Here is a 26056-nt window from a genome sequence, read left to right on the forward strand (position 1 = left end):
ATCTTTGAGTAGTCTGCTGAAGCAAGCTAGGGTTACTACTTTTATAAACTACACTTTTTTAATGTAATATGTCCCACTGCTGGGCAAAGGCCTTCTCTTTTATCCGCCACTCTTCTCATTCCTGAGCACTATAATTTTAAACAGAATAAATTATTATAATCTAGTTTGCCACCGCGGCAAGTTTAATCATAAAGTTTCATGCAAAACTGGTTCTGCAACAAAAACCTGAATCGATAAGAAAATCAAAATAATTATTAAAACCTGCTCACAAAATTTTAAGAGAATCTGTAAAAAAATGGGACCTGTACAGAGAAATCGGGCAGACATACAAAATATATATTTTTTGCTTTATAACTGAAATGGAGATGCTTTATTCGCACTTCGCGCTCGCTCAATTTTTTTATTAAAATTAAATATTACGAACAGACATCTATTATTTTTCAACCCTATATCAATGCTCCACTGTTCCAAATTTTACATGGTTAGTTCAATGACAATTTTCAAAGTGATTCTGGACTTTACGGAACCGTGATTATAAATAATGCAGGTCAAAACTGGAGATACTTACGTCATACTGATGATGAGGTTACTTTGAAAGAACGCCTCTGCAAAGCTTTTTCAGCGGAATTTCTGATTCAAAGTGTAGTCACGTCTTTAACATGGTTCACTTTAAAGAATATATCAATATATGGAAATATTTATTAACCACAATTAGAAAGTCTCAAGAAACATTTTATAGGAGTTCCAGTCAAATGAAACCAATCTGATGAAATTTTCCTAAAGAATTTGAAGAGATTTTGTTTATATACAGGATGAATCTGAGAAGTGGCTCTATTTTTAACCTCCGATTCAAAAAAAGATGTAAACAAGTTTGACCGCGGGTGTTCGTAGCTGTCTGTGGAATTATAGCAGATTTTGAAATATTGCCATTAGAAATGAAAATGCCCCATGATTATCAACTTTTCTAAGTTGTTTAGATTATCTTTAGAAAACCTAGTAGTTTCTTAGGAAAAACTAATTACAAGTGTGGCATGCGCTAGTACAGTAGCGAACTGATTAGACAGCGATACTTCAACAATTTTGTCTTATCTATTTAACACGTTCAATGCGTCGTTGGGACTTATTTGGAATAAGTTGGCTAACTATACAGTGTGGAAAAATAAGTCGGGCCCTGGAGGAAAACTACCTTAAATCCTTAAGTTGGCTCATTTTGCTTAAAGGAGACATTCCCTTATTTTTAAAAACAATACCTAGTACAGTCACCAGCACCAATATGTGACACGGCAAAGTCTGCATAAATATCTGATACGACTCTATTTCTAGGGCCGGTAGGACGTGTCAGATATTTTTGTACACTCAGCTGTGGAGATATTAATGCTGGTGACTGTACTTACTGTTCATTTCGTACAATTTATCAGTTTAATAAATTTAAGGGTAACATATATTGATAATAAAATAAAGTTAATGTTAGATTTTACGATCATTTTTATTTTTAAGGCCCACTTGCAGTACACACATAAATCTCGAGTTAGCGTTAAGCTCAGTTTAGTAGTGTCAAATTGTACGGAACTGTCAAGCTTAAGTCTGGATTAACTACTAAATCTAGATTTATATTTTTCTGCAAGACGGCCTAAGACCAAAAGTAACGTGAATTATTAAAAAATGTTGGTACAGTCCATACAAATAGGCATTATAGACTGATGATTATAGACTGATGTTTGTTGGAGCCGATTTGAACTTTGAGTGGCGGCCACGTACAAGCTCTCGACAAAGTGAATTAATGACCTGGCTCCTGTACCAAAAAAATTACAAATTACTGTTTCATGCAAAAAAACAATTATGTGGAATTGTAACCCTTGTAACGTTTGTACAGGCAAGATTGATCAATGTGGCATTCTTTGGTGGAAACCTATGTTCAGATCCTGGATCTATTTTAGTGGCAGATGATATTGACAGTTCACGCAAAGCTATCACTACAGAAACTAATGGCGACGCAATTAGTGCATTTAATGCGCATGGGTTATCAACAGCTGAGCACAAGGCTGAGTTGCATCAATTTACTATATTTTAAACCAATATCAAACCAGATGTCAAATTAAAGGGATAACTTGATCCAAGTCACGCTTATAAGTAATAACTTCCGCATGAAACGGGTTAGACATATACAAGTGTTTTTACTATCTGTGGCTAGGTAATTATATTAATAACAAGATTATAAACATCCGTAATGGTCACGCTGTTCATTTACAGTTGTATAGCGGTGTATAACAATGTACATTAATAAACAAATTTGTTTACTGTTTTTGTTTATCTTTGCATGTGAGGGTAAAAAGTTTACGAGATGCAAACTGGCCGTCGAATTGTTAAAACAGAAAGATATTGAGAAAACGTTTCTCGGAAATTGTAAGTAACTTTTTGTCAGTAAAATAAAATTATTGATTTAGCCAATAACACCCAATACTTAAGTAAATGGTCTGCCATCTTGCGTCTTTCCTGTGAGTAGGTATACGTAGGTATATAAATAATGACAATCCCCATCCGCCAATAGAATTTTCCATCCCGAGTTTCGCGAAATCCGTCTTTAAGTATCTTGTCTATCTACTAAAAGAAACGTCTGAGCAAAATATCAGCTTCCTAGACTTAACGGTTTGATTTGAGAGTTGATAATTAAGTCTTTATGCCAACTAGTAATCACTCAGTTTTCATTTCAAAGATTAATCTAAACTAAAATGACAAGATTTATCTGTTGTAACCAACTACAAGAGAAATAAAAAGCGTAAACACAACCGGTACTAGAGTAGGTACGTACGTATTTGTTGCTACTTAGCCATCGGGTTTCCACTTAGGTTAAAATTATCTTCATTACTGTGTATTGATAAGATTAATTACGGCTATAAATATAACAGTCATAATAAAATATAGAGATTTCATGGAATACCTTTCACAATTTTAAGTTCATTTATTTTTAGTTAACACGAGTTGTTTTTGACATTTTCGTATTTAAGCAAGGTTGGCGAGACAAATGATTAGCAGAGTCCAGTATAACCTCAAAAAACAAACTTATTCATTCTGTGCCAATTTTAGAGTCCAAAGATCAATAATCAAATCACGATTACTATTACCAATACAAAGTTCACACGTTATCGCTATAACAATGGAACCTATAATTCGTTCCTCATTTAAATACAACAGTGCTCAATGACATTGACATTTTAACTCGGAACGTTATTTTCATATTTGTTTATTACTTGCCAGTATCACTACCATCGTCATGCGGATAGCACATGTTTTGTTTTTAATTGCGTTCTATTATGCCGGTGTGCAGGCAAAGAGGTTTGATACGAGATGTAAACTGGTTCGTGAGTTGATAAAGGTGGGAATGCCAAATGATCTTTTCCTTGGACAATGTGAGTTTATACTCGTAGTAGCTAGATAAGGAAAAAGAATATTAAAAAATACATTTTATTGCTACAGTCTTTTTGCCTGGCTGTTATGTATATATAAGTTACATAATAAATTATGTAATGGTGTACTTTTGTTTTATAATTCGATGAATTTGCAAAAAAAAACAAAGTTTTTAGATCTAATATAATAGACGCTTAAAGAAGGGGAAAAAAACGTAGTCTGTTCATATTTTTTTTAACATAATTATATAAATTGTATAAACCATATTAAGACACACATGTCATACTGTCTTAGATACCATTATCCATAGTAATAATGGTGTTTAGTGAGAAGAATACTTTCTTTTCAATAAAAATTGTGAGTTAAAATCGTGTAAGTTCGAAATATAATAGAAATACTTACTGGAGTGTGTAATAACAGATGTAAGAACATTTAACGCCCCGAAATGTAGGACAAAACCACACGCCCTATTAATTTTATTTGTGTCATCACTAGCTTTTGCCCGCGGTTTGCCCGCGTGGACTTCGGTTATCGCGCGCTGTTCCCTCGGAAACTGTGCATTTTCCGGGATAAAAAGTAGCCCTTGTCACTCTTTGGCCCATAAACTATCTCTATGCCAAAAATCACGTCGATCCGTCGCTCCCTTTCAACGTGAAAGACGGATAAACATACAAACATACACACTTTCGCATTTATCATATTAAGTATGGATTTCGCCCTACAGGTACGCTGTACTGCAGGGCAAAGGGCTCTATGAATGAGAAGGCTTGGACAGTAGTTCTCACGCGGGCCTAGTGCGGACTGGGAACTTTACACACACTATTAAATTTTGACGCATGTTTTTTTTGCAAATAAATTCCAAAAAAGTCAGAAGTGCGAGTCCAGGCTTGAACCCACAATCCTCTCCTTGAGAAGTCATAGCTCACACCACAGAGTAGGTACTACGACTTTTTTTTACTGTGTACAAATAACATGAGAGCTCGAATTATCACTGCATGCATTGTTATCGTTTATCCCTCTCCGAGGTGAAAATTATTCAGGCGTATCTAACCACATTTTTAGCTGCTGTTGGATCAGATGTACAGTCACCAGCATTAATATCTGCCACAGCGGAGCGTGCAAAAATATCGGACGCGTCCTTCCGGCCCTAGAAATAGAGTTGTATCAGATATTTATGCACGCTTGTTGTGTCATATATTGGTGCTGGTGACTGTACAACCTAGACTAGACTAGACTAACCTCTCAACTAAATGCTCGAGCAGTTAGTGTGTACCCGGTTAACAAAGAGATCACTCAGTAACTGATGCGTGGAATTGTATCAAATGAACGTAACTCAAAGGTTGGTACTTTTTTTCTTAAATTGATTTCAGCTGGAAATATCCACGTGAAAATATCTAGGAATTTCAAGATATCTTAAGTGGTTATGTACAGTCGTCATCATCAAAAGTAGCTGCATACTTTTGTACTCTGTCGTTTTACAGCAACGTACTTAACACCATAATATAAATATTTTAAATAATAATAATAAATAAATTGCTAGCAATGTGCAGCAGAGTAAATTGACAAGTAAGTGTAAACGACAATAGACAGAATTATAATTTTTTTAGAAAGAACTAAGTCTGAATTTCAGTTTATTGAGGGGCTGTTTCACCATCCATTGATTAGTCCTTACTGACGGTTAAATGTGATGCCGTCTCCGTCTATTCGAACAAAACAAATAGAGACGGCATTACATTTAACCGTCAGTTAGAACTAATCAAAGGATGGTGAAACAGCTCCTAATAAAATTAATGTCATGGTTAAGTTACAGACATACATTACTTTAACCCGTCACGCGTCCAAGACTATATTAGTCCCTAACTTTTTGTGCGGGAAATGTCCTAGGGACTACCAGTAGTCTACCAGTAGTCTCTAGGACAGTAGGACATTTCCCGCAAAAAAAAGTTAGGGAATAATGTAGTCTCTAGGACGCGTGACGGGTTAACCTCCCTTAAAAAAAGCCTGGCTGCCAGTAACACACTGTATATGAAGTTCCTTATTAGTCGAATTTTACGACACATACGGGAAAAAATGAGTTTGTCCTTTTCTAAAACCGAGCACCTTATGGACTATTAAAGCTCGTTTAATAAATAATTAATAAATATCATGGGACAATTGACACCAATTGACCTAGCCCCAAACTAAGGAAAGCTTTTATTATGGGTACTAGGCAACGGATGAACATACTTATATAGTATACATACATAAATATGAAAAATCTAAGACCCGAGAACAAACATTCTAGATAATCATACAAACATCTTCCCCGAGCGGGGATCGAACCCGAACCTCAAGTTTCCTAGTCAGGTTCTCTATCCACTTGCCTATCTGGCCGTCACATAAATAAAATTAAAAAATAGTAATATTATTAATTAGGCACACATTCGCATTATGTTATAGTAAGAACAGGGATATTAGTTTTTATCCATTTTTCATATACACTTGTAGAGACTTGATGATACTACTTAGAGTAGAATTCGTAGAATCAAAGATCACAATTATGTTCGTGATCATTTTTTAACAATGGGTGCAGATTTTTTCCTCAAATTATAACACGGATTTTCCCACAGCGGCATGCTAAAGGCATTCAAAGAGTATTAACTTGGACCGCTTACTCATATTTAATTCGACTAATAAGGAACTGTCTATAATACTCGTACGTCCCACTGTTGGGCACAGTCTTCTCAGATTGAAAGGGCTTAGGCCATAGTTCCTACCTAGTATCCTCACGATATTTTTCTTCACCGTAAACCTCGTGCACACGGCGGCCACGACGGACAAAATACGCGTTCTTGAATCTACATAAGCACAACGACGTCTGTACACGCGTCAATGTGTGCGTAAGATACACAGGGCTGACTATCGCAAAACCCTAGTTAGTACTATAAGATAAGTACTACCAATGACGTTTAAAGGTACCTACTTATATGTAGGTATGGCTTAGATATGTGCAAATAAAATGTAATCGTTAATCTTACCTATTTATTTAAACCTACTTAAAATGTGTCTGTCTGTGTATTTCAATTACAATAGATATACGACTACATACTTAAACGAATTATTCGGTAGGTAGTTATTTCAGAAATCATTATTTATTTATACAAGGAGTAGGTTACCATTGCGCAAAATTATTGCTCCCGAATTTAGTGCCGTGCGGCCGACACACATCGCGTTGCGCACCCGACTGCTTTCCTGCAGTTTTCCTGCAATCTGCGCTTGAGGGGTGGGGTAACTCGAATCAGTGCGGGCGGAGCCATTCTGTACGTTAGTACTAATAATCTGTGCCTCGTGGTAAATTTCAAACATACCTAATTTTGACAGCTGCGGTTAGCTTAGTGGTTTAAACTATGGCCTCTCAAGCAGAGGACCGTGGGTTCAAAGCCGGGCTCATATCTCTGAGTTTTTCAAAATTAGACACACAAGCATTGATATCAAACTTATAACACCCTTTTTTAGCATAAAGGGAGTAAAAAAATACAGTTTAAAAAAAAAACCGGTGCCAATATGCTACCAACCTTATTCGCCTTTTCGTGACTCTTCCTGACCTTGTTAATAAATGTTCTGATAAATCGTTACAAAAAATCATATTCTTATTTGAGAATAGGCAGTTAAATGGCAAAAAATATTGGTTCTGAGAATCAGAAAATACAAAGTAAAAAAACATGTAGTTACCTACGTTTTTTCACCTTATACAAACATATTATTACCTTTGTACTTGCTAGTAATTTTTGCGCGCCAATATTTGTTTACAAACAATGATAAAGCGAATTTATGTAGATGGTTACATTTACTAGTATTATTAATTTAAGATTTTTTACCCACGACGGAACGGAGAAGGTATATGCGTTTTGGGTGAGAGGTTGTTTGTTTGTCTGTGTGCAAACAATTAATGTTCCCGTTTATCTCCAGAACGGTTGGACTGATTTAGATGCGTTTTCTGTAACTACGTTAGTGAAGGGGCATGTATCTGACTATCGAAAATTGAAATATCGATAGTTTAAACATCGACCGCCAAATTATCGAACAACCTAATTTCGATATTTTGACCGTCGATTTTTTAACTTTAGAGATATTCATTTTCGATATTAGTGTCTTGGTTGGTTTTAGAACAGGACGGACCCATCTCTTCCCGTGGGTTTCATAAAAGGCGACTAACGGGTCTGATACGAGAGTGAGTAGCGCTCTCTACTGGTATTGCCAATAACGAATTCAGACACTTAGAGTTACCACACTATTTTCCCAAGAAAATATGTATGTATGTATGTAAACTCTTTATTGCACATAAAAATAAAAATACAAATACACAGAGAGGAGAACAAAGGCGAGCTTATCCCTAAGAAGGGATCTCTTCCAGCTAACCTAATTAAGAGAAGACAATTTGGTTTGACCTATCGCTTCTCAAGCAGAGGGTCGTGGGTTCAAACCCCGGCTCGCACCTCTGAGTTTTTCGAAATTCATGTGCAGAATTACATTTGAAATTTACCACGAGCTTTGCGGTGAAGGAAAACATCGTGAGGAAACCTGCACAAACCTGCGAAGCAATTCAATGGTGCGTGTGAAGTTCCCAATCCGCACTGGGCCCGCGTGGGAACTTATGGCCCAAGCCCTCTTGTTCTGAGAGGAGGCCTCTGCCCTGCAGTGGGACGTATATAGGCTGGAATGATGAATGATGATGATGAATTTATTGTAAAATCGTCGTGAAGGTTCACTACGATCCTCACCCGTCTACGACATCCAAATCTCTGTACCTTGCGGCACTAGACTGACAGTTTAGAACAAAACGCGCGGCGCATCAATCACCAATATTACTGTGACACAACCCCTGTCACAGACGTCAACAAACTATAGTGAGCTGTTCCCAAAATCGCGCTGTGAACTCATTTTGTGCGCCGTTTTTGATGTAAGAAACATGCAGTCTATACATAGATGTCAATGGCCTACGACCACTCTATCAAGAGTATAGCGCCTTAATAGAAAAAGTGAAGTAGATAATGTACTGCGAATTTATTTGTCTCTCTTTCCCACAGGGGTGTGTCTCATAGAGAAAGTGAGCAACAGAGACACACGAGCTTTCGTCGTTACACCGAGTGGGAAGAAAAACTATGGACTCTATCAGGTTTGAACTATTATGGATTGGCTTGATAAATCATAACCATAAAACTAGAACTTAAATCAAAAACATCAAATTGAGATCGATCCTCTTTTACAATGAACTTAACCAAAATTAAAACGTTTATCTTGTAATTCAGCCGAAAAGGGCTATTATACATGCTTTTTTCAGCCAACAAAAAGTAATTACTTAAAACCTAAGTCAGCAACACCTAAACCTTGCATTAAAAATTGTTTCACTGCAAAAAATAGCGAATAAAAAATTAATATAAATTAAGAGTCCTAACTAGAACTGGTCACTAGTTAGTAGCTGCCATATTTAATTTAATGTTATTAGCAATAAATTACTTTCTTTCTTTCAATAAAGGTGACAGAAGGAGATCATTTTATTGGGCATTAGGATATCGATCATTGGGTCATTTACCTTTCATGTCATTTATTGGGAATTACGATGATGAGCATTGGGTCATTTACTTTACAAGTCGTCTATTGGGAGTTAGAAAGTTGAGCATCGGGCCATTTACTTTGTATATAACAGGGATCATCAATTAGTTCCTTCGGGGGTCCGGTTTTTAAAGTAAAAACACCATCGCGGTCCGTTTCTACTTGAGTTTATTAAAGAAGGAAATGTTATTTAACTAAAAAAAGTAAAAAGGATTATTTTAACATATCAATGTGAATTATTGAATTCCGTATTCAATAATACAAGTTACTGTTTACTTGAGGTCCGCACAAAATAAGCTGGCGGTCCGAATCCGGATCGCGGTCCACCATTTGGTGAGCCCTGGTATATAATACTCCTATAGGCTAAGATAAACCACTCAAATAATTTCCCCAACTTCCAGATTCCAAGCCGATGGTGTCGACCAGGCAAAAAGGGTGGAGAATGCAACGTGGCGTGCGAATGTAAGTGTCAGACACTCTCCTAAAACATCCTACTTCCTTTTCTACTCCACTTCCAATTTGTACTTCCCGCTCACCCCAGAAGGTCTAAAACCGATAATATCGTCGACGTAAAAGTCTGTCGTTTTGGTAATTCAGTATTTAATTGTTCCTATCAACTACAGACGTTCGAATAGTTCCAATTAACCTTAGTACGTGGAAAATAGTTGAACAACTTGATTATTTTCGCTTTCTTCAAATTGGTTGGTTTAGTTTGAGTTTAGAAATGTTGAAGCAGGATAATTTTACTGTAAAATCGATTGATTGTTTAACTTAAGTGGAACTTTACCTTTAGAGGGTACGAATGTTGGAAATTATCTCTTCGCTCATATTTCTAGCTCATTTTCTAGATTGGTTCTCTGCTAACAATTACTTTGATGACATTATCTCAAGTTTTGTTCATTAGATGTTAAATGAAGTTTGAGTACCACTTACTTTGACTATATTAAGTACTAGTCTGCTGTACTTGAAAAAATATATATTATCAACTGCACTAGATGTTGCCCAAAATTGGTTTAGCTTGTCTTGGGAAATTTTCACTTTACCTTTTAAAAGTCTTTCACAAATAAAACAACTAGGTACCTACTTGGAACTCAAAAACACCCTCTTTCGAGATGTAAGACAGAGTTAGATCGATTGTTTGCTTTGAAAACTTGTTTCCAAGATACTCAAAAGGATTTGTATACAAGAAAAACTTGTTTAAAGGTATTAAACACTATTCCATTAGTGTAGCTTCCCATAAAGAAAACAAACACACACTTATTTACTATTGAGCGACTGCGGAACATTGTCATATTACAATGGTAAAAGCAAACTCATATATCTACCCAACAACACTTCTGTAATCCATATTCGTACTTATTACAAATGCGAAAGTGTGTTTGTATTTTTGTGTGTTTTTCCGTCTTCCACGCCGTAACGGAGCGACGGATCGACGTGATTTTTGGCATAGAGATAGTTTATGGGCCCGAGAGTGACATAGGCTACTTTTTATCCCGGAAAAATGCACAGTTCCCGAGGGAACAGCGCGCGATAACCGAATACCACGCGGGCGGAGCCGCGGACAAAAGCTAGTTTTTTCATACTTAAAAATCCTGAAAAATAAAACTGTATTAACTTTATAAACGGATTAGTACAAAGTTGATGACCCAAATGCAATATTGTAAAGCAGTTGCAGCTTAACAAGCCACCGACAAACAGGAGGGCGGACAAACAAACCGAGTGTCCTCGGACGATTTTACGACCCGGTTTTATCTCCCGTGCAGTCGGATGAGTAAAGTAACGAGTGGGGATTTGAGTAACGAGTACCGAGTGGAGTATTTCAGTTTTAAACTTTGTAAAGTTGTGAAATTGTATTTTCAAGATAGCGTTACAAATGGATGGTCATTTGGCGGGTATGATTCCGCTACGGCAATTAATATCTAATAGTAGGTAGGTACAGAATAAGCAGGCGAGGATTGACTGTATTTTAAAAGTAGTCATGTGTGCTTTCTGTCCTATGTATAGTACAACTAGAATCTTAATGTCGCTCGGAACTCGTCTGTTTCTTCGTTTTGCTGAAGATTCAAATGAGAAAGAAAAAGAAGACTGGTCTTTTGTTTCTATTTTCGAAAGAGATTGGCAAACTAGTTTAAGTGTATGTGTATTGGATAGTTTTAAAGCTTGTGTACGTAGTATCAAATGCTGTAAGGGGATGAAACATTCGTGGTTTTATTTGCCATAATATGTAAGTCATCCTTGACATCTTCTCTGCTAACTACATTCCGGCTCTGACATATTAATATTTTCTTTTAGAACTCCTAAATGAACATGAGCTAATTTAAAACTCATATTTGGTTATTATCATCTCTTACTTTTAATCACAGATCACATGGCTCCTCTCACTCTCGCTCTACCAAGTATTTGTACTTTACTAGTTCCTGTACCATGCATTTTACAATCTGATCATTGGAAAGAATAACTTGCGGTTTGGTGACTTATAGAACATTCTATTTTGGAGTATTCACGAGATCACGCACGAGTGATCACGAGTCCATCTGTCTGTTTATATAGGTAGATGGGACTAAAGATCGAACCAAATCAATAAAAATTACATTTCTTTTTTGAATTTTCTTTAAGTTCTGTTTTCTACATCGACAATTTCAAATATATACTAAGATATGACTTAAATACCTAAAATGAGGACCATTTTATGGGTAATCATGTTTTTCACACGCTTATTAAAAAATTTTGAACATGATTTTCACCCACTTTCTGTTGTAGTACTGACACAAAACTTGGCATTTATGCGTAGTTCTGATGATACAATATCATGAATATAATTTTGTAGTAATATCGAGCTGAACTGATGGAGCTGGAAGCTAGATACTTGAACTCCAATACAGAACAACGTAGCCGTGTTTGGTCTTATTATAATAATGAACTAAAATAATTTCCTTGCTCACCCGCGACCTTACGATAGCTAAGCTTATGCAAAATATGCGTGTTCATGCAGTTCCTCCACCTCCACACTGTAAGAACACACACAAATCACACAAACCCATCTACCACCACCACCACACTACACTGACGCGTTTCGAACTCAAACAGAGCTCATCTTCAGAGTGACACAACCGTACACCATGCTACCAGTTGATAGAGTAACGAACCACAACCACCGTTTCAACTTGTCACTGTAACTCCCCAAGTACCCACATACGTTTTATGAAACAAAACAAAACTACCCACAAATTATTAATAAATTTTTTTAACCGTCCTTCAAAACTACCTTGATTTTTTATTTATTTACTGTCAAGGCATGTTTTATTAACTACCATTGCTGAAATTAGATCCAAGCCGTAGCAAGGGAGATGAAACTAAATTTACCTGCTCATTAATAATAGACCCCATACTGTTGTATCTAATTATCTCCATGCATTCTAAAACATCGAGACGAAACCCCTTGCCACAATAATGTAACACTTCATACGAATCGGAGTCCGATAAAGAATGATTTAGTTCCAACAACAAAGTTTTAGAGTACAAAGATAAAGATAAAGAAAAAAAAGAAGAAAAAAGAAAAAGAAGAAAGAAGGTAGTTAAAGGAACTAGATCGGGTGTATACAAGCTCACTTGTAATGACTGCAGTAAAGTATATGTTGGTCAGACAGGACGCAGTTTTAATGCTAGATTTAAAGAGCATGTTTCGGCATATAGGAATGAGCATCCTGATAAGTCGAATTTTGCCAAACATTTGTTGGAACTAAATCATTCTTTATCGGACTCGGATTCGTATGAAGTGTTACATTATTGTGGCAAGGGGTTTCGTCTCGATGTTTTTGAATGCATGGAGATAATTAGATACAACAGTATGGGGTCTATTATTAATGAGCAGGTAAATTTAGTTTCATCTCCCTTGCTACGGCTTGGATCTAATTTCAGCAATGGTAGTTAATAAAACATGCCTTGACAGTAAATAAATAAAAATCAAGGTAGTTTTGAAGGACGGTTAAAAAAAAAAATTAATAATTTGTGGGTAGTTTTGTTTTGTTTCATAAAACGTATGTGGGTACTTGGGGAGTTACAGTGACAAGTTGAAACGGTGGTTGTGGTTCGTTAGTCTAACAACTGGTAGCATGGTGTACGGTTGTGTCACTCTGAAGATGAGCTCTGTTTGAGTTCGAAACGCGTCAGTGTAGTGTGGTGGTGGTGGTAGATGGGTTTGTGTGATTTGTGTGTGTTCTTACAGTGTGGAGGTGGAGGAACTGCATGAACACGCATATTTTGCATAAGCTTAGCTATCGTAAGGTCGCGGGTGAGCAAGGAAATTATTTTAGTTCATTGATATGGACCTCCGCAAAGTAACGCCTGATTCAATAAATTACTTATTATAATAGTCTCAGGGTGCTATTTGACCAAAATTCGTATTCAGCAGTTTTGCAATTCAGTAAAGAACTTTTAACAAACATTGAAGAGTGACAGTGAGATTTTTTTTCATTTTTAAAAAGAGAGGGTTAATTTCGACTGAATGTTTTAGTGATGGATTCTGTCGATATCTTTGTCGTATTAGATGAACCAATTGCGATAGTTCTTCTTTATTTGATAATGTCTTAAGATCCTCTACAGGCTCTTGATGCTTTGGATATAATGAATGCTTAGGTTTAAAAAGGAAATAAAAATAATGTCCTATTTCTAATAAAAAAATAATGTCATAATTATATATTTCACTATTAAATTTCGCGAAATACAGCTTTGAAGAGTAACTAATATGATCTAATTTTGATGGAGTAAAACTTAACCTGGAACTTAGTAAGTAACCAGACATATTAAAGCTCAAGTAGCTCAACTAACTCAAGACTAAAATTTAAAGCGACATTTTATGTTCTGGCGTATCGTATTTAATTTAAAATACAATTTAATGTCACGTTTCGCTTCGTAAAATGTGGTTTGGGTTTAGTTTTAGTTTTGAGTTTAAAATGCTATAACGGTACTTAAAAAGTGTATTTTAAAATGTAAGAAGTTTTTGTCTATTTGGTTTTCATACTACGTTTTTTGTTGATGATGCTCTTTTAGACATTCTCACCAGGCCACATGTAAAATAAAAACTTGAAAAGTGTGGAGTTTAAATAACAAGATGGGAAAAGAAAAAAAAGGGTCAGTTGTAGTCATTTTACATGACCAACACGCAAAGGAGCCAAACATCTCCTACTTGTAAGGGATTTCAGTAATATAATTGGGCACATTTATTGTCAACTAGCTTTTGCCCGCGGCTTCGCCCGCGTGGAATACGGTTATCGCGCGCTGTTCCGGAAAATTAGGTACTACGATGAGCGAAGCGAGGAGTGTCAGGTACAATTGCAACCACGACGCGCGAGCCAAGCGAGCATGCCGCGACATCGGCTAGCGAAACGGCAATAACTTATTAAGTTAGGAAATAATTTGGCCCCTACCAGTGCTGGCTATGTAAGATGATTATGAATGGGGAACAAGGGGATGTTTTTTTTTAATCTTTATTTATTATGGAACTTTGATCAAACGATAATGAACATGTCAGTTCCCAAAGGCCTTAACTATAAAAACACCACAACAGCTATAAGATTTAAATGAGTAACAACTCGTGCCAAGAGGAACTGACATGTCCTCCAAACCATACCACCGGATCCCCTGCCACAGGGTGGCAAACCTGCGCACGGATTCTTTTACACAGAACTCGAAACAAAAGGGGATGTTTCTTGCAGGTTTAAACTTGTCATAATACTAACACTATAACGGCCATTTAACCTTGACCTCAGCGCTGCTTGACGATGACATAAAAGATGACACGGCGTGTGCAGTAAACATCTTTCATAAGGAGGGCTTCAAATACTGGTCGCAGTGGACGGCGAGGTGCAAGAATGACAATACGATCACTAACGAGATTTACAAGTGAGTGTTACAATATTTTTTAATTGCAGACACAAATCAGTACAAAAAAAAGACTGGAAAGAGAGAGTGAAGAGTTACATCATCCATCACTAGCCTTAGAACATGCACTGTTGAAAAAAGGCCTCTCTTTTAGAACGCCATAAATATTTAGTTTAAGTAGAGAACCAGAAGCCATACGATAAATAATAGTGACATTTCGCCACTTGTATCCACCAGTTGCCCGCTCAGCGTCAGCCCACCCAGTGGAAGGTCTGCTAACACTCACTATGTGGCCCGCCTATTCTCCCTTCAACTTGCATCTTCTTCGAATTCTTTGCTTCTATGCGGATAACAAAACACTCTTTAATTATCTTCTTTAAACTTTCTTTTCACTTTTTTTGAACTTTGTATTGTACCTAAAGTAAATAATGTGGAGTAATTTTCTGTTTCCTGGTACCGCAGAAACTCAAAACCCCCGGGTTGTTTAAATTTTTAAGCTTCCGTACCTTAAGTGGACGTGGTAATGGTTTGACTTATAGCCTCTAAAGCAGAGAATGGTGGGATCAAATTAGGGTTTGCACCAATGAGTTTCTTGGAATTATGTGGAGTATATTAAAAACTTGTAATGGGGTTCTTACCGACGGCAAACCTCTTGAAGAAACTTGCCATCTGCAGATGTGCTTACTTTAAAATTCGCACAGAGCTAACGTGGAAACTCAACCTTAGCCCTCTTATTCTTCAGGAAGCACATGATCAGTAGTGGACCGTTTATATTGGCATGAGATGATAAGTAATTATTATTAACTTCTCTTCAGGTGTCCAGACTTAAATTCGCCGCGTACAAGTCCTGAACGGGAGCTCTACATCGAGAAGTTGAGGAAGAGAAGACGCCTGGTGAGGAGCAGGGTGGAACAAATGAGACAGGGTTACGAAGTACATGGATAAACATAAAAGTGTTTTATTTTACCTGACAAAATCATAAACAACAAGAATAAATCGGCCTGTTTGTCCTACTGCTGCGTACGGGCTTCTCATGATAAAGAGAATCGAGTTTCTACGTGGACATAGTGCAGATTGGAAGCTTTATATGATATATTCCTTCACTGTTAAGAGGTCTATATCGACTGGTCGAAAATTGTTAGTTATAATGTAATGTTTGTCATAATCTAATGTTTGACATAACTCTTTTTTTCTCTATAACCATTTATTTTTATGAATTGTTATAAAACAAAGCTAACTTAACCTATAGAGTTCTACAGGATGACCATTAAAAAATTTATAAAAAACGTATGGTTTCAGCGGGGAAAAAAATTATGAATAACAATAATTATGACAAACATTACATTATGACTTATAAAATTATGGCAGTCGAAAGGATCCCGCAGTCTAAAGTATCAAAAAAATAAAACCGATCAACTGGCAATTATGGCACAAACCTGACTCCTATTGATTAATTTGTAGATTTACTTTGCAATAAGCACGATACAGTATGAATGTCAAACGTGCTACATAATAAATGTTTAAAGTCCAGTTAATACTGGTTAATTTAAAATAATGTATTTACTCATTTGGTAAAATTAATGATGTCTTACTGAAAAGAGATACGGGTTCTTATCCCTCCAGCGCATCTGGAAATGATTCGTTTAAAAAATCCTGAAACTGACAAATTAATTACTAAGTAACATTGGTTCCAACAAATGTTCCAAAAACAAAATAACCTCTGAAACTACTCACATAACACTTAACCAGAACCACTGAAGCTTACTGAGGCAACCAATCTACCTAAAACAAAAGTGAATCGGGAAAACAAACGAATTCAGGTGAGCTACCAAAAATAAAATCTCGGAGTCAGCAGCATCTAAATGTACACTTAGGAGATTCGAAGTAAAATGGGATATAGGATTTCTATAAGAAACAACGGTTCGCTGGTTTGCTGAGATAAAACTGGTCCAAGAGGTGCGGAAGCACAGATGGCAGGGCCGCTTCGGCGCCTGCAGCTGAATAAAGTTTATTTTAAAGCAGTTAGACGACTAGTTTGTTTTGGATAATAAGTAGGGTAATCCTAGTAATATTAAACGCGAAAGTTTGTATGTGTGGGTGTGTGCTTGTATATTTTTGTTATTCCATCGCGCTTAATAAAACGACTGTGTATAAAATTTGTTACGCAGGTAGCTGAACGTCTGAAATGACATAGCCTACTTTTTATTCCATTAATCCCGAAATTCTGCACGGGTAGCTCATGTGATCGTGACTAGTAATTTTAAAAATATTGTAAAAATTAAATTTATTTTTCTTATTAAAAATCTTATGTCCAAAGGATACAGGTACTAAACTTCAAAAGTTTATTCCAAAAACCTGTCGTTAGGACACAACGGGAAAACTAATTTCTCTTGCATTTAAAAAAAAATCCGTGCTCTTAAAACAGTAGAGCGCATAAGAGAAATGTAGTTTCCGCAAATATTTTACACAATATGATTTCATTAGGTTACAGAAAATGCTGTCATAAATTTGCATTAACTGCAGCAAGATTTTTTCTTTTTAAAGCTATTCACTGAATTTAAATTAAACCTAATTAATATTACAAACGCAAAAGTTTATGAGGATGGTTTTGTGATGGTTTGTTATTCTTTCACGCTGAAACGACTAAGGTAAAGGTACTAGCGCTCGTCACTGTCCCAGATGACAGCAGGGTGTCGTCTATTGGGCATTAGCGTGTCGAGTACTATAAATTTGGATAAAAATTGAAACACTGATAGTTTTGAATCAGGCGCAGGCCGCAAAGTTGCGGAGGTCTATACCAACGAACTAATATCCGGGTCTAACATCTTGTAGCATTGTTAACGGTTGTGTTATTCTGAGACTGTGGTGGAGTTCGAAACGCGTCAGTTTTGGATGGTTCTAATTGGGTTTGTGTGTGTGATGTTTAAAGTTACCGTACCTAGGGGTTTAAGGGTATAAATAAAACTCTGTAACTCTCACTCATTCTTACGTCTATCTGTCTGTTCCATGTAACAATAATAAGTAGGTAGATATAAAACCGACATATGGACATCAAATTTTAATTGCTCATGCAATTTTTTTTTGCCACTTTTAAGCATTTTACTTCAAAAAAATATGAACGGCTAATAATACATACCCACAGTCGTGCGCTAAATCCATGCTGAAACTAAATGTATGACTTCTTAAAAAAATCATCGGCAAATTTTCCCATATCAAAAGCAGTATGTAGTCATTTATGTAAAGCTGTTATGTGACGCGTTGTCTCTTTACTATTCTCTTATTCAAACAACGCCTTCCTACATGTTAAGGTCATAACACACAGAATCATTAGAGTACTGCAATATTTGTATTAATTTTCATTACTGATTTTTACCTCATCTAAAGACTGTTGATACTATTTAGCTGCCGCCAGTGACTTGATCTACGAAGACTTTGTTTATCGCTTTATAGTAGGAACTATGAAATCTCGGAACAAAAACTATCTTATGTCCTTCCCAGAGTCCAATATTAATTTTCATACCAAATTTCATCTAAATTGTTTCAGCAGTTAAGTGCAGACTGCGCCTGCAAAAAATTCGTTTACCACCATTCCTCGATACAACACAGACCGCGATAGTAAAGCCATGTCGGATACATTGATTGAACGATTAAACTGAGGATCAATAAACTATCTAAATTCAAGTTCACGGATATAGATTACTATAATGTACTCGTAATCTATGTAATGTTTGTAATCTATATCTGTGTTCAAGTTGTTTTAAAATGTTACAATAAAAGTAGCTCAGTTCTGCGCGTAGAACTGGAGCTTGCATTTTAAGCTCCTTAGTCAAAGGCATTCTGTAATAGACTTTCAAGCTATGGTAACATTGAGTAGGCAGCAGGTTAGGCAGCACTAGTGCTGGTTGCGCGTTGCTGCCGCGCAATCTACCAATTGGCTATCCTGGAATTGACAAAATGCACGCTGAAACAAGTAGTAGGTAAATGGGCGTTTTCAAAAAAAAACTGTGCCTTTTCCTTCAAAATGTACAATACAATACAATTACTCTTTATTGTACACCAGAAATAGTGAGCGATACAGAAAACAGGTACACAGAGAAAATTACAAGGTAAGCAATAGGCGGCCTTATCGCTAATGTATTTAATTTTTTCATACAAATTTTGTGATTTAGTTTTGTGACGCCCATGCCGAGTGTATAAAAGAAAAGTCACAAAATTGACGGTAAATTTTGGGTGATTTTTTTTTAAACATTGGAATCGATTGTGCTCTTGATTCTGAGTAGGAAAAACCATATTTTTTCTACAATTGAAAAAAAAGAAAATGTCCAAATAATAAACTTGTTAGTTAATTCAACTACTGTTAAACTCTGGCGACTGCGCAGGGGAGCAGGTGCGTCGCCGTCAACGCAGCCCGGAGCTTCTGCACATCAGATAACTCACTTACTATACGTTTAATTCAGCAACACATTGAAAAGGGAATTTTAGATGTGGAAGGGGCGAGATGTCGCTTAATGTATGTAGAATTTGCACTTTGACGTAGCGCTAAATGTGGGGAGTGGTGTAGACTCATGAAACGTAAAATGTTGTAGCGATGAAAGACTTTGCTGTCAAGAAATTGAAAGATAGGTAGGAAGTTAAAATGGTTTTAAACTGGACTGGAAGAATTGAAATTTTTATGACAAAACTTCAATTCTCTCCTAGCCCGTCTTCGGTGTTCATCGTGATCCGGTGGGTGAAGATCTTTAATTTGTCATTGTTTTGTTTTAAAACGATTGAAATTTATGCGATAGCTTGAAAACTTCTTGAACGCAAAAAAAACAAAAATAATTCCTCAATAAAGTAGTTATAGTTACTTTTTGAGTTAGTTAGTTTTTCTCGAATATTCCATAAAAAATGAATAAAAATTTATAATGTTGTCTGATAGAACACTTCTTGATATAAGTTAATGTGTTTACTCCAATAATTTTTTCTTTTATTTTCTTTAAAAACCGGTCAACATGAATTCGTTTTTAAGGAATATCAAAGTCTATCACGAATAATTATCGGAGTCAATTATGGAATAATCGAGAAAAACTAACAAAAATGCAACGTTGCCAGCTCAGCAGGCATGTTTATTCTCTCAACTCAGAAAGTTTATTCTAAAATTTGTAATTTTCGCTGTAAATAAAATAAATAACTAAACTTAAATAAAAGGTGGCCCAAGATAATAAAATATAGAAAATCGTGAACAAACTTCACAACCAGCACACAGATAACTGCCACGAGCAAACCAAACTGACAATATAAGAGTCACAAAAAAACTTTTCTTTTCATTTTTAAAAACAAATGCAAGTCGTTAATGATCTAATAAGAAGTTGCAAAATATTTTCCTCCAAGTTGGTAGTTACGTCGTTTTTTCGACTAAGGAAGGGGATGGCACATCTGCTCGCAGAATTCCAAAGAGCGTTCACATAGCAGTATTTCTTCGAGAACTGCACGGGATTATTTTAAAGCTTATTTTAATGGCACAGTGTTGTACGTATTATCGATATTCAAGATCAGGCGACTACTGAATAAATGTGGTAACATTGGTAAAATATGTTGTACACAGATGTAAAATTTTACAGCTTTGGCGTTCATTTTATGGTCATAAAAATAGACCGGACATCGATCGGTGTATGAATTTTGTTATTATTATTGTATTGTATTGCATTGATTGAAATAAATAATTTGGTCTCTATCAATGTATGAAGGATTACATTGTTTCGATTGCAGAATTAAGGTTAGAGTTTTTATTATTATATTTTTTTAATCAAAAGGCACGATAATTTTCTAATGACACACAATATTAATACACCTTATACGATGATTATAAACTATGGATTTTATTATCCGAAATATTTTTTTGCATAATAAAAAAAAGAAAACATTTGTTCGTGACAATTACACAAAAAAAGCCAGGAAGGACCAAGAATGATTTACCCAGCTACTGCAGTGATACACAAAAACAGTAAAACCTTCGTATTAAATTACATTAAATTTGGATGGTACATTTTGTTACAAAACAATACTTACTTATTTAATCATCATCATCATCATGTCAGCCAAAAGACGTCCACTGCTGGACATAGGCCTGGCCTCCCCCAAGGCTTTCCACACCGGTCTTGTGCTTTCTGCATCCAACGCGATCCTGCAATCTTAACCAGGTCGTCGCTCCATCTTGTTGGAGGCCTACCGACAGCTTGTCTCCCGGTCCGCGGACACCATTCGAGAACCTTCTGACCCCATTGGCCATCAGTCCTGAGAGCTATGGGCCCCGCCTACTTATTTAATATTTCATCGATATAACAACATCACTAGCGTGCATGTGCCGCTGGCCGAGAGTTTGTCGATAGAACTTAAAAGGCGTTAGTTTTAGTTTACGGTATTTGCTTTTTAGTTCGACTTGTTTGCGAAACTATTGATAGGCTATTCTCTACGTGCTCTGGGTAGAATCGCCTAATATCATTATTTTCCTACTAATATTATAAATGCGAAAGTTTAGCGTCCATGCGTCCACTCCTCCAAATATGTGAAAAAATATAAAATGTTTTTTTTTTATTCAACTTCATGGCAAACGAGCAAGTGGGTCTTCTGATGGTTAGAGATCACCACCGCCCATAAACATCTGCAACACCAGGGGTATTGCAGATGCGTTGCCAACCTAGAGGCCTAAGATGGGATACCTCAAGTGTCAGTAATTTCACCGGCTGTCTTACTCTCCACGCCGAAACACAACAGTGCAAGCACTGCTGCTTCACGGCAGGATTAGCGAGCAAGATGGCGGTAGAAATCCGGGCGGACCTTCCACAAGGTCCTACCACCTGCAAATGTGCCACACCGAAATAAATATGCTCGCGGTACAGTTTCAATTTGCATAATAACTTTAGCTTATTTCTTCAATATAATGTTGCAGACAACTGATAGCAGTTACAACGCTTGTTGCGATATCTTACCCGTCTGTCAATTTTTAAGTCTCTAGCTCCTGAAAAAAAGATATCTGAAATCCGGAAAAATAAAAAATAATTATTGACACTAAAGAAACCGCTATATACCCATCAGGAGACCCACTTGCTCGTTTGCCATCCAGTCGAATAAAAAAAAAATGTAAAAAAGGTTACGTAGTATAACATCTAAAATCAAATGTCATAAGCTTGATACACATACGTGTAGAATGTCGAAAGCCTAAATGTTAACGTTCGTAATCTATAACATTCGAAATACATACAACACGACTGGTCGAATGAATATAATATCAAAGTACAAAATGAATAATATTATTTGTCTTAAACTTGATTCACATAATACGTCTAGAATGTCGAAAGCCTAAATATTATTTGTTTTATAGGTACTTACTCGAAATCATTATCAATTCTAACAATTCGTTACCCCTTAGTGTCCACATTATTACACATTAATAGGTAGGTTAGGTTCGTTAGGTATCTTCAGATGCCCGAAGGGCTGGTGACCCAGAAATAGGAGCCTCGCGAGGCGGGACTCCGTCGACATCAGGCGTGGGTTGCCTAATGCTGCTGAAAATTATATACAACTGATAAAATAATCTACGTAAAATAAGCAAAAAAAAACGCGAACATTATAAAACGCTTCATGAAAAATAGCTACATGGAAAAATACGAATAAATAATAATGCAATTTGACTTTATGTATTTTGAACGTTATACATAGTGAGCAGTATAGATTACAAACGTTACGAATTAAGACCATAGAATTTTTAAATTTATGATAAAAGAAATTATTAATATCTTACTTTATGCAATTTGACCGTATGAAAAGCGAACTTATGACATTTGATTTTAGATGTTATGCTACGTAACCGTAAAAAATAACTTCAGCAATAATACTATCCCGCAATAGAAATAGAATAAAAAAGGCTTCTTCGAGAAAATGAATTATGAATCGCAACCGGGTATTGTGTTATTTCGTATTTTGATAAAAACGGCATAAATTTTGCGAACACTGCCTCGAAAAGCGTCAGATGGTACAGAATATTTCCACTTTCCTGTTTGCTGGGTATTTTTACTAGTCATGTTTATATTAGAATCCTGGAATGAGTATTAGAAGTTGTTTATGAGCAGAATTATTAGAAAACACACTGCGAAAGCCTAGCAAATAGGTTTTACGGCATTATTTATTTATATTATAAATACTTTAAGAGCTGGAAGACATTTTTTGACTTGATATTTGAGGCAACCTGAATGTCTTATAGGTACTTAAAGAAAGTTGAATTTTTAATGCCCTTTCAAATTTAATGTTTGTAGAATAAAAAAAAAATAACGGTCAGATAATTTAGCAAGGTCAATAACTTAGCCATTATGTTTTCAAAATTCAGTGTCGTAATCTTAGGCTCAAACCTTTATTAAATAATCTATTTCTGGACTCTAAGTACATATAACATGCAACCTTTTGCCAGACACCCCTAAACGATGTTTGAACAGATGCCTGACAAAAAGTATTAGCAAAGCGTATAACGTATCAATCATCACAATGCAGAACATGATAAAAAAAATTAGAACTTGGCACCTAGTAGTAATTACGTTAGCCATGACATGGCTCAAACATTAAGGCTTTTTAGGGTTCCGTATCCAAGGGGAGCCAACGGAACCCTATTACTGAGACTCCACTGTCTGTCTGTCAGTCTGACTGTCCGTCCGTCTGTCACAGGGGCTCTATCTCTTGATATACTTAGTTAGACATTTGAAATTTTCTAACCTACTTTTTTTATTATCATTTTTTGCGTGATATTACTAACGGCAACAGGTAGACGCTTGAAATATCCATAGAATATTTAGTTGTTTAATTACTTTAAAAACAATCAATTAAATTAAAATAAAAAAATGTATAATGGGGCTCCCATACAGTTATTCTTATTCTTGTATAATAGATAATGGTACGGAACTCGTCGTGCGCGAGTCCGACTCGCACTTGGCCGGTTTTTATTCTAATATAATTTTGAGAAAAAGCAAGGTTATGCTAAAAAAAAAATTAGCTGCAATTTGTATCTTTATTTCCCGTTTACTGGCAAAGCAACCAGTACCCATATTTCATAGTCGGGGATTCTTACCCGTGTTAAAACCTTCAGTTTTTATAAAATAATAACGAAGGTCTGGCTCTCGCCGGCTCTTGGGCGATAAGCTTTGTACTCCGTAAAAAACAAAATAAAAATTAAGTTATTCTGAACAGAAAAAGAGTTAAATAATTTATCCCTGCGGTTGGCATCCGTCATCTGTAAAAAAAATCTAGCAAGTGGAGCCGCCATTTTATTTATATATTTATTTAAATTACATTTGTACCCTTACAGCTAAAGCCAAACCGGCACAAACTTTGTGCAAATTCTCGCGATTGGCATGCCTATGACCATCCAAATTTTGAAAATTTTCGGACAAATAATATAATATAATGGATAAAAATTATGTACTAGTTCAATTCTTGCTATTGACAAGATAAATCGTTTATTATTTAATTTCCCCTGACAACCTAACTCTTCCACGTAAATAAATTGTCATCAGATCACCGCAGGCATAAAAGGTCTCAAAGGGCACTGAAAAGCAGTCTGCGCGTGACATTTCAATAAATTACCATCGCTGTCAATAAAGGCCATATTTCATAAAACAAGAGAATCCGTCCGAAGTTTCATAATACGGAGTATCATTCGGGCTTGTACCCACTATCCATCAATGTCTCAGAGGCTGAAAGTTGCTTCTAATGAAGTTATCCTGCTAAAAGTGCGCTAAGTATGATTTAGATGACGGGATCGGGTTCTGTAGCTTCTGTAGTCGTTATAACTCGATTCTTGTTGATAAAGTGACTATGAAAAAGCTTGTACCTACACTAACTAAAGAGTTATATATAAATCATATCCAAATATATACATAATTTAACTTACGCTTCTCTCTCTCTGGGGTTGCCTAACAAAAATGAAATAAAAAAAACAACTTAAAATTGCTAAAAATTGAGGTCCGAGCCCGCTAGAACCTACGAACCTTTACTTGAGATGTGACCATGCCCATGATCCATGACCTTAAGTAAAGGGTTGCCTAGTTTTGGTAGCAGGCTACCACGACTTTTGTTTGTAACCCAATGTTACGGAAAATCCAATTAAGGACAACTACTCGTATGTCCATTAGCTGCAAAACTCTATACTATAAAAAAAAGTTCTGTAATCTTCTACCGAAACCCTAACAGGAAAGGTCCCTCATATTTTAATTTCATGGTAGTAGCTAAAATTTGAAGTACTAGCTTTTAGGTGTCAAGCTTATCGATTATAGATTAAGCTTTCAGTGGGGAGCTTTCGAGAGCTTTAAAGATACCCATTGTAACGCGTCAATCAATCAAAACGTCTGTCTCTGTTCGATTGTCTATATTATCTATTACATTATGTTTACACTGAAATTTAAGCGTGATTGGAACATTCGTTTCAGCTAATTCAAAATGCGTGTATTAAGTTAAACTTTTGACATTTAGAAATAAATTTCTCCATTCATATAAAGTTCCAAGTAGATTTCAAAACGCAAAAAGGAAGACTGGTTCTTAAATAAATGTTATATTCTCTGATCTTTGTTTGTTATTGTATTGTTTTTATATTAGGAATTGTTGTTTGTCATTTTTTAATTATTAAATATTATTTTGAAATTGTGTATCTATCTATGGTAACAATTGAAATTGTAGACAATTTAATGTCGTTAGTTTGTGTAGTTAGTTTAATGTTATAAATTTTTGCCGGCCTGCATGTAAGTTAAATCTACGGGACATGAAACGTTGTTAATATAAATCTGTATTCTAGTAGAAAAATATTTCTGATTTCCAATCTAATCGTAGCTGCGGGGGGTAAGCGAGCCTACCATTAAAATATCGAAAAGTATTGATATTGCACTACTAACGACATCTTACAGGTCTTAGGTGGGGTCTTAGGTGCATGGTTGTGAGATGTCGTTATTAGTGCTTATGATACTTTTCGATATTTTAATGGTAGGCGCGTTTACCCTCTGCTGGCGCGCTTGCCCCGACTTACCTTATATTTATACTTTTAAAAAATATTTTTTAAAAGTTTAACACCATCGATACTATCGATGATTCCGCCAACGTCGAGGTTATCGGTTGGCCGATTATCTTTCGTTTGCCATTAGGCGATCCGTTTGCTCGTTTG

At 36.0% G+C, this 26056-nt stretch overlaps 1 protein-coding gene across 2 annotated transcripts; it reads left to right on the top strand.

Annotated features, from left to right (window-relative positions):
- Nucleotides 1-2221: 2221 nt before the first annotated feature.
- LOC141440102 (lysozyme-like) lies at nucleotides 2222-15830 on the top strand. Of its 2 annotated transcripts, none has more exons than XM_074104566.1 (5): nucleotides 2222-2403; nucleotides 8472-8560; nucleotides 9399-9459; nucleotides 14766-14898; nucleotides 15693-15830. In XM_074104566.1, the coding sequence occupies exons 1-5, from the start codon at nucleotides 2271-2273 to the stop codon at nucleotides 15820-15822; spliced, it is 546 nt and encodes a 181-aa protein (XP_073960667.1). In that variant the 5' UTR covers nucleotides 2222-2270; the 3' UTR covers nucleotides 15823-15830. The 2 variants fall into 2 exon arrangements, with proteins under 2 accessions (XP_073960667.1, XP_073960666.1); XM_074104565.1 differs by lacking the exon at nucleotides 2222-2403 and adding an exon at nucleotides 3237-3407.
- Nucleotides 15831-26056: the final 10226 nt, after the last annotated feature.

This window comes from Choristoneura fumiferana, chromosome 22 (assembly GCF_025370935.1).
Source record: "Choristoneura fumiferana chromosome 22, NRCan_CFum_1, whole genome shotgun sequence".
Classification (NCBI taxonomy): domain Eukaryota; kingdom Metazoa; phylum Arthropoda; class Insecta; order Lepidoptera; family Tortricidae; genus Choristoneura; species Choristoneura fumiferana.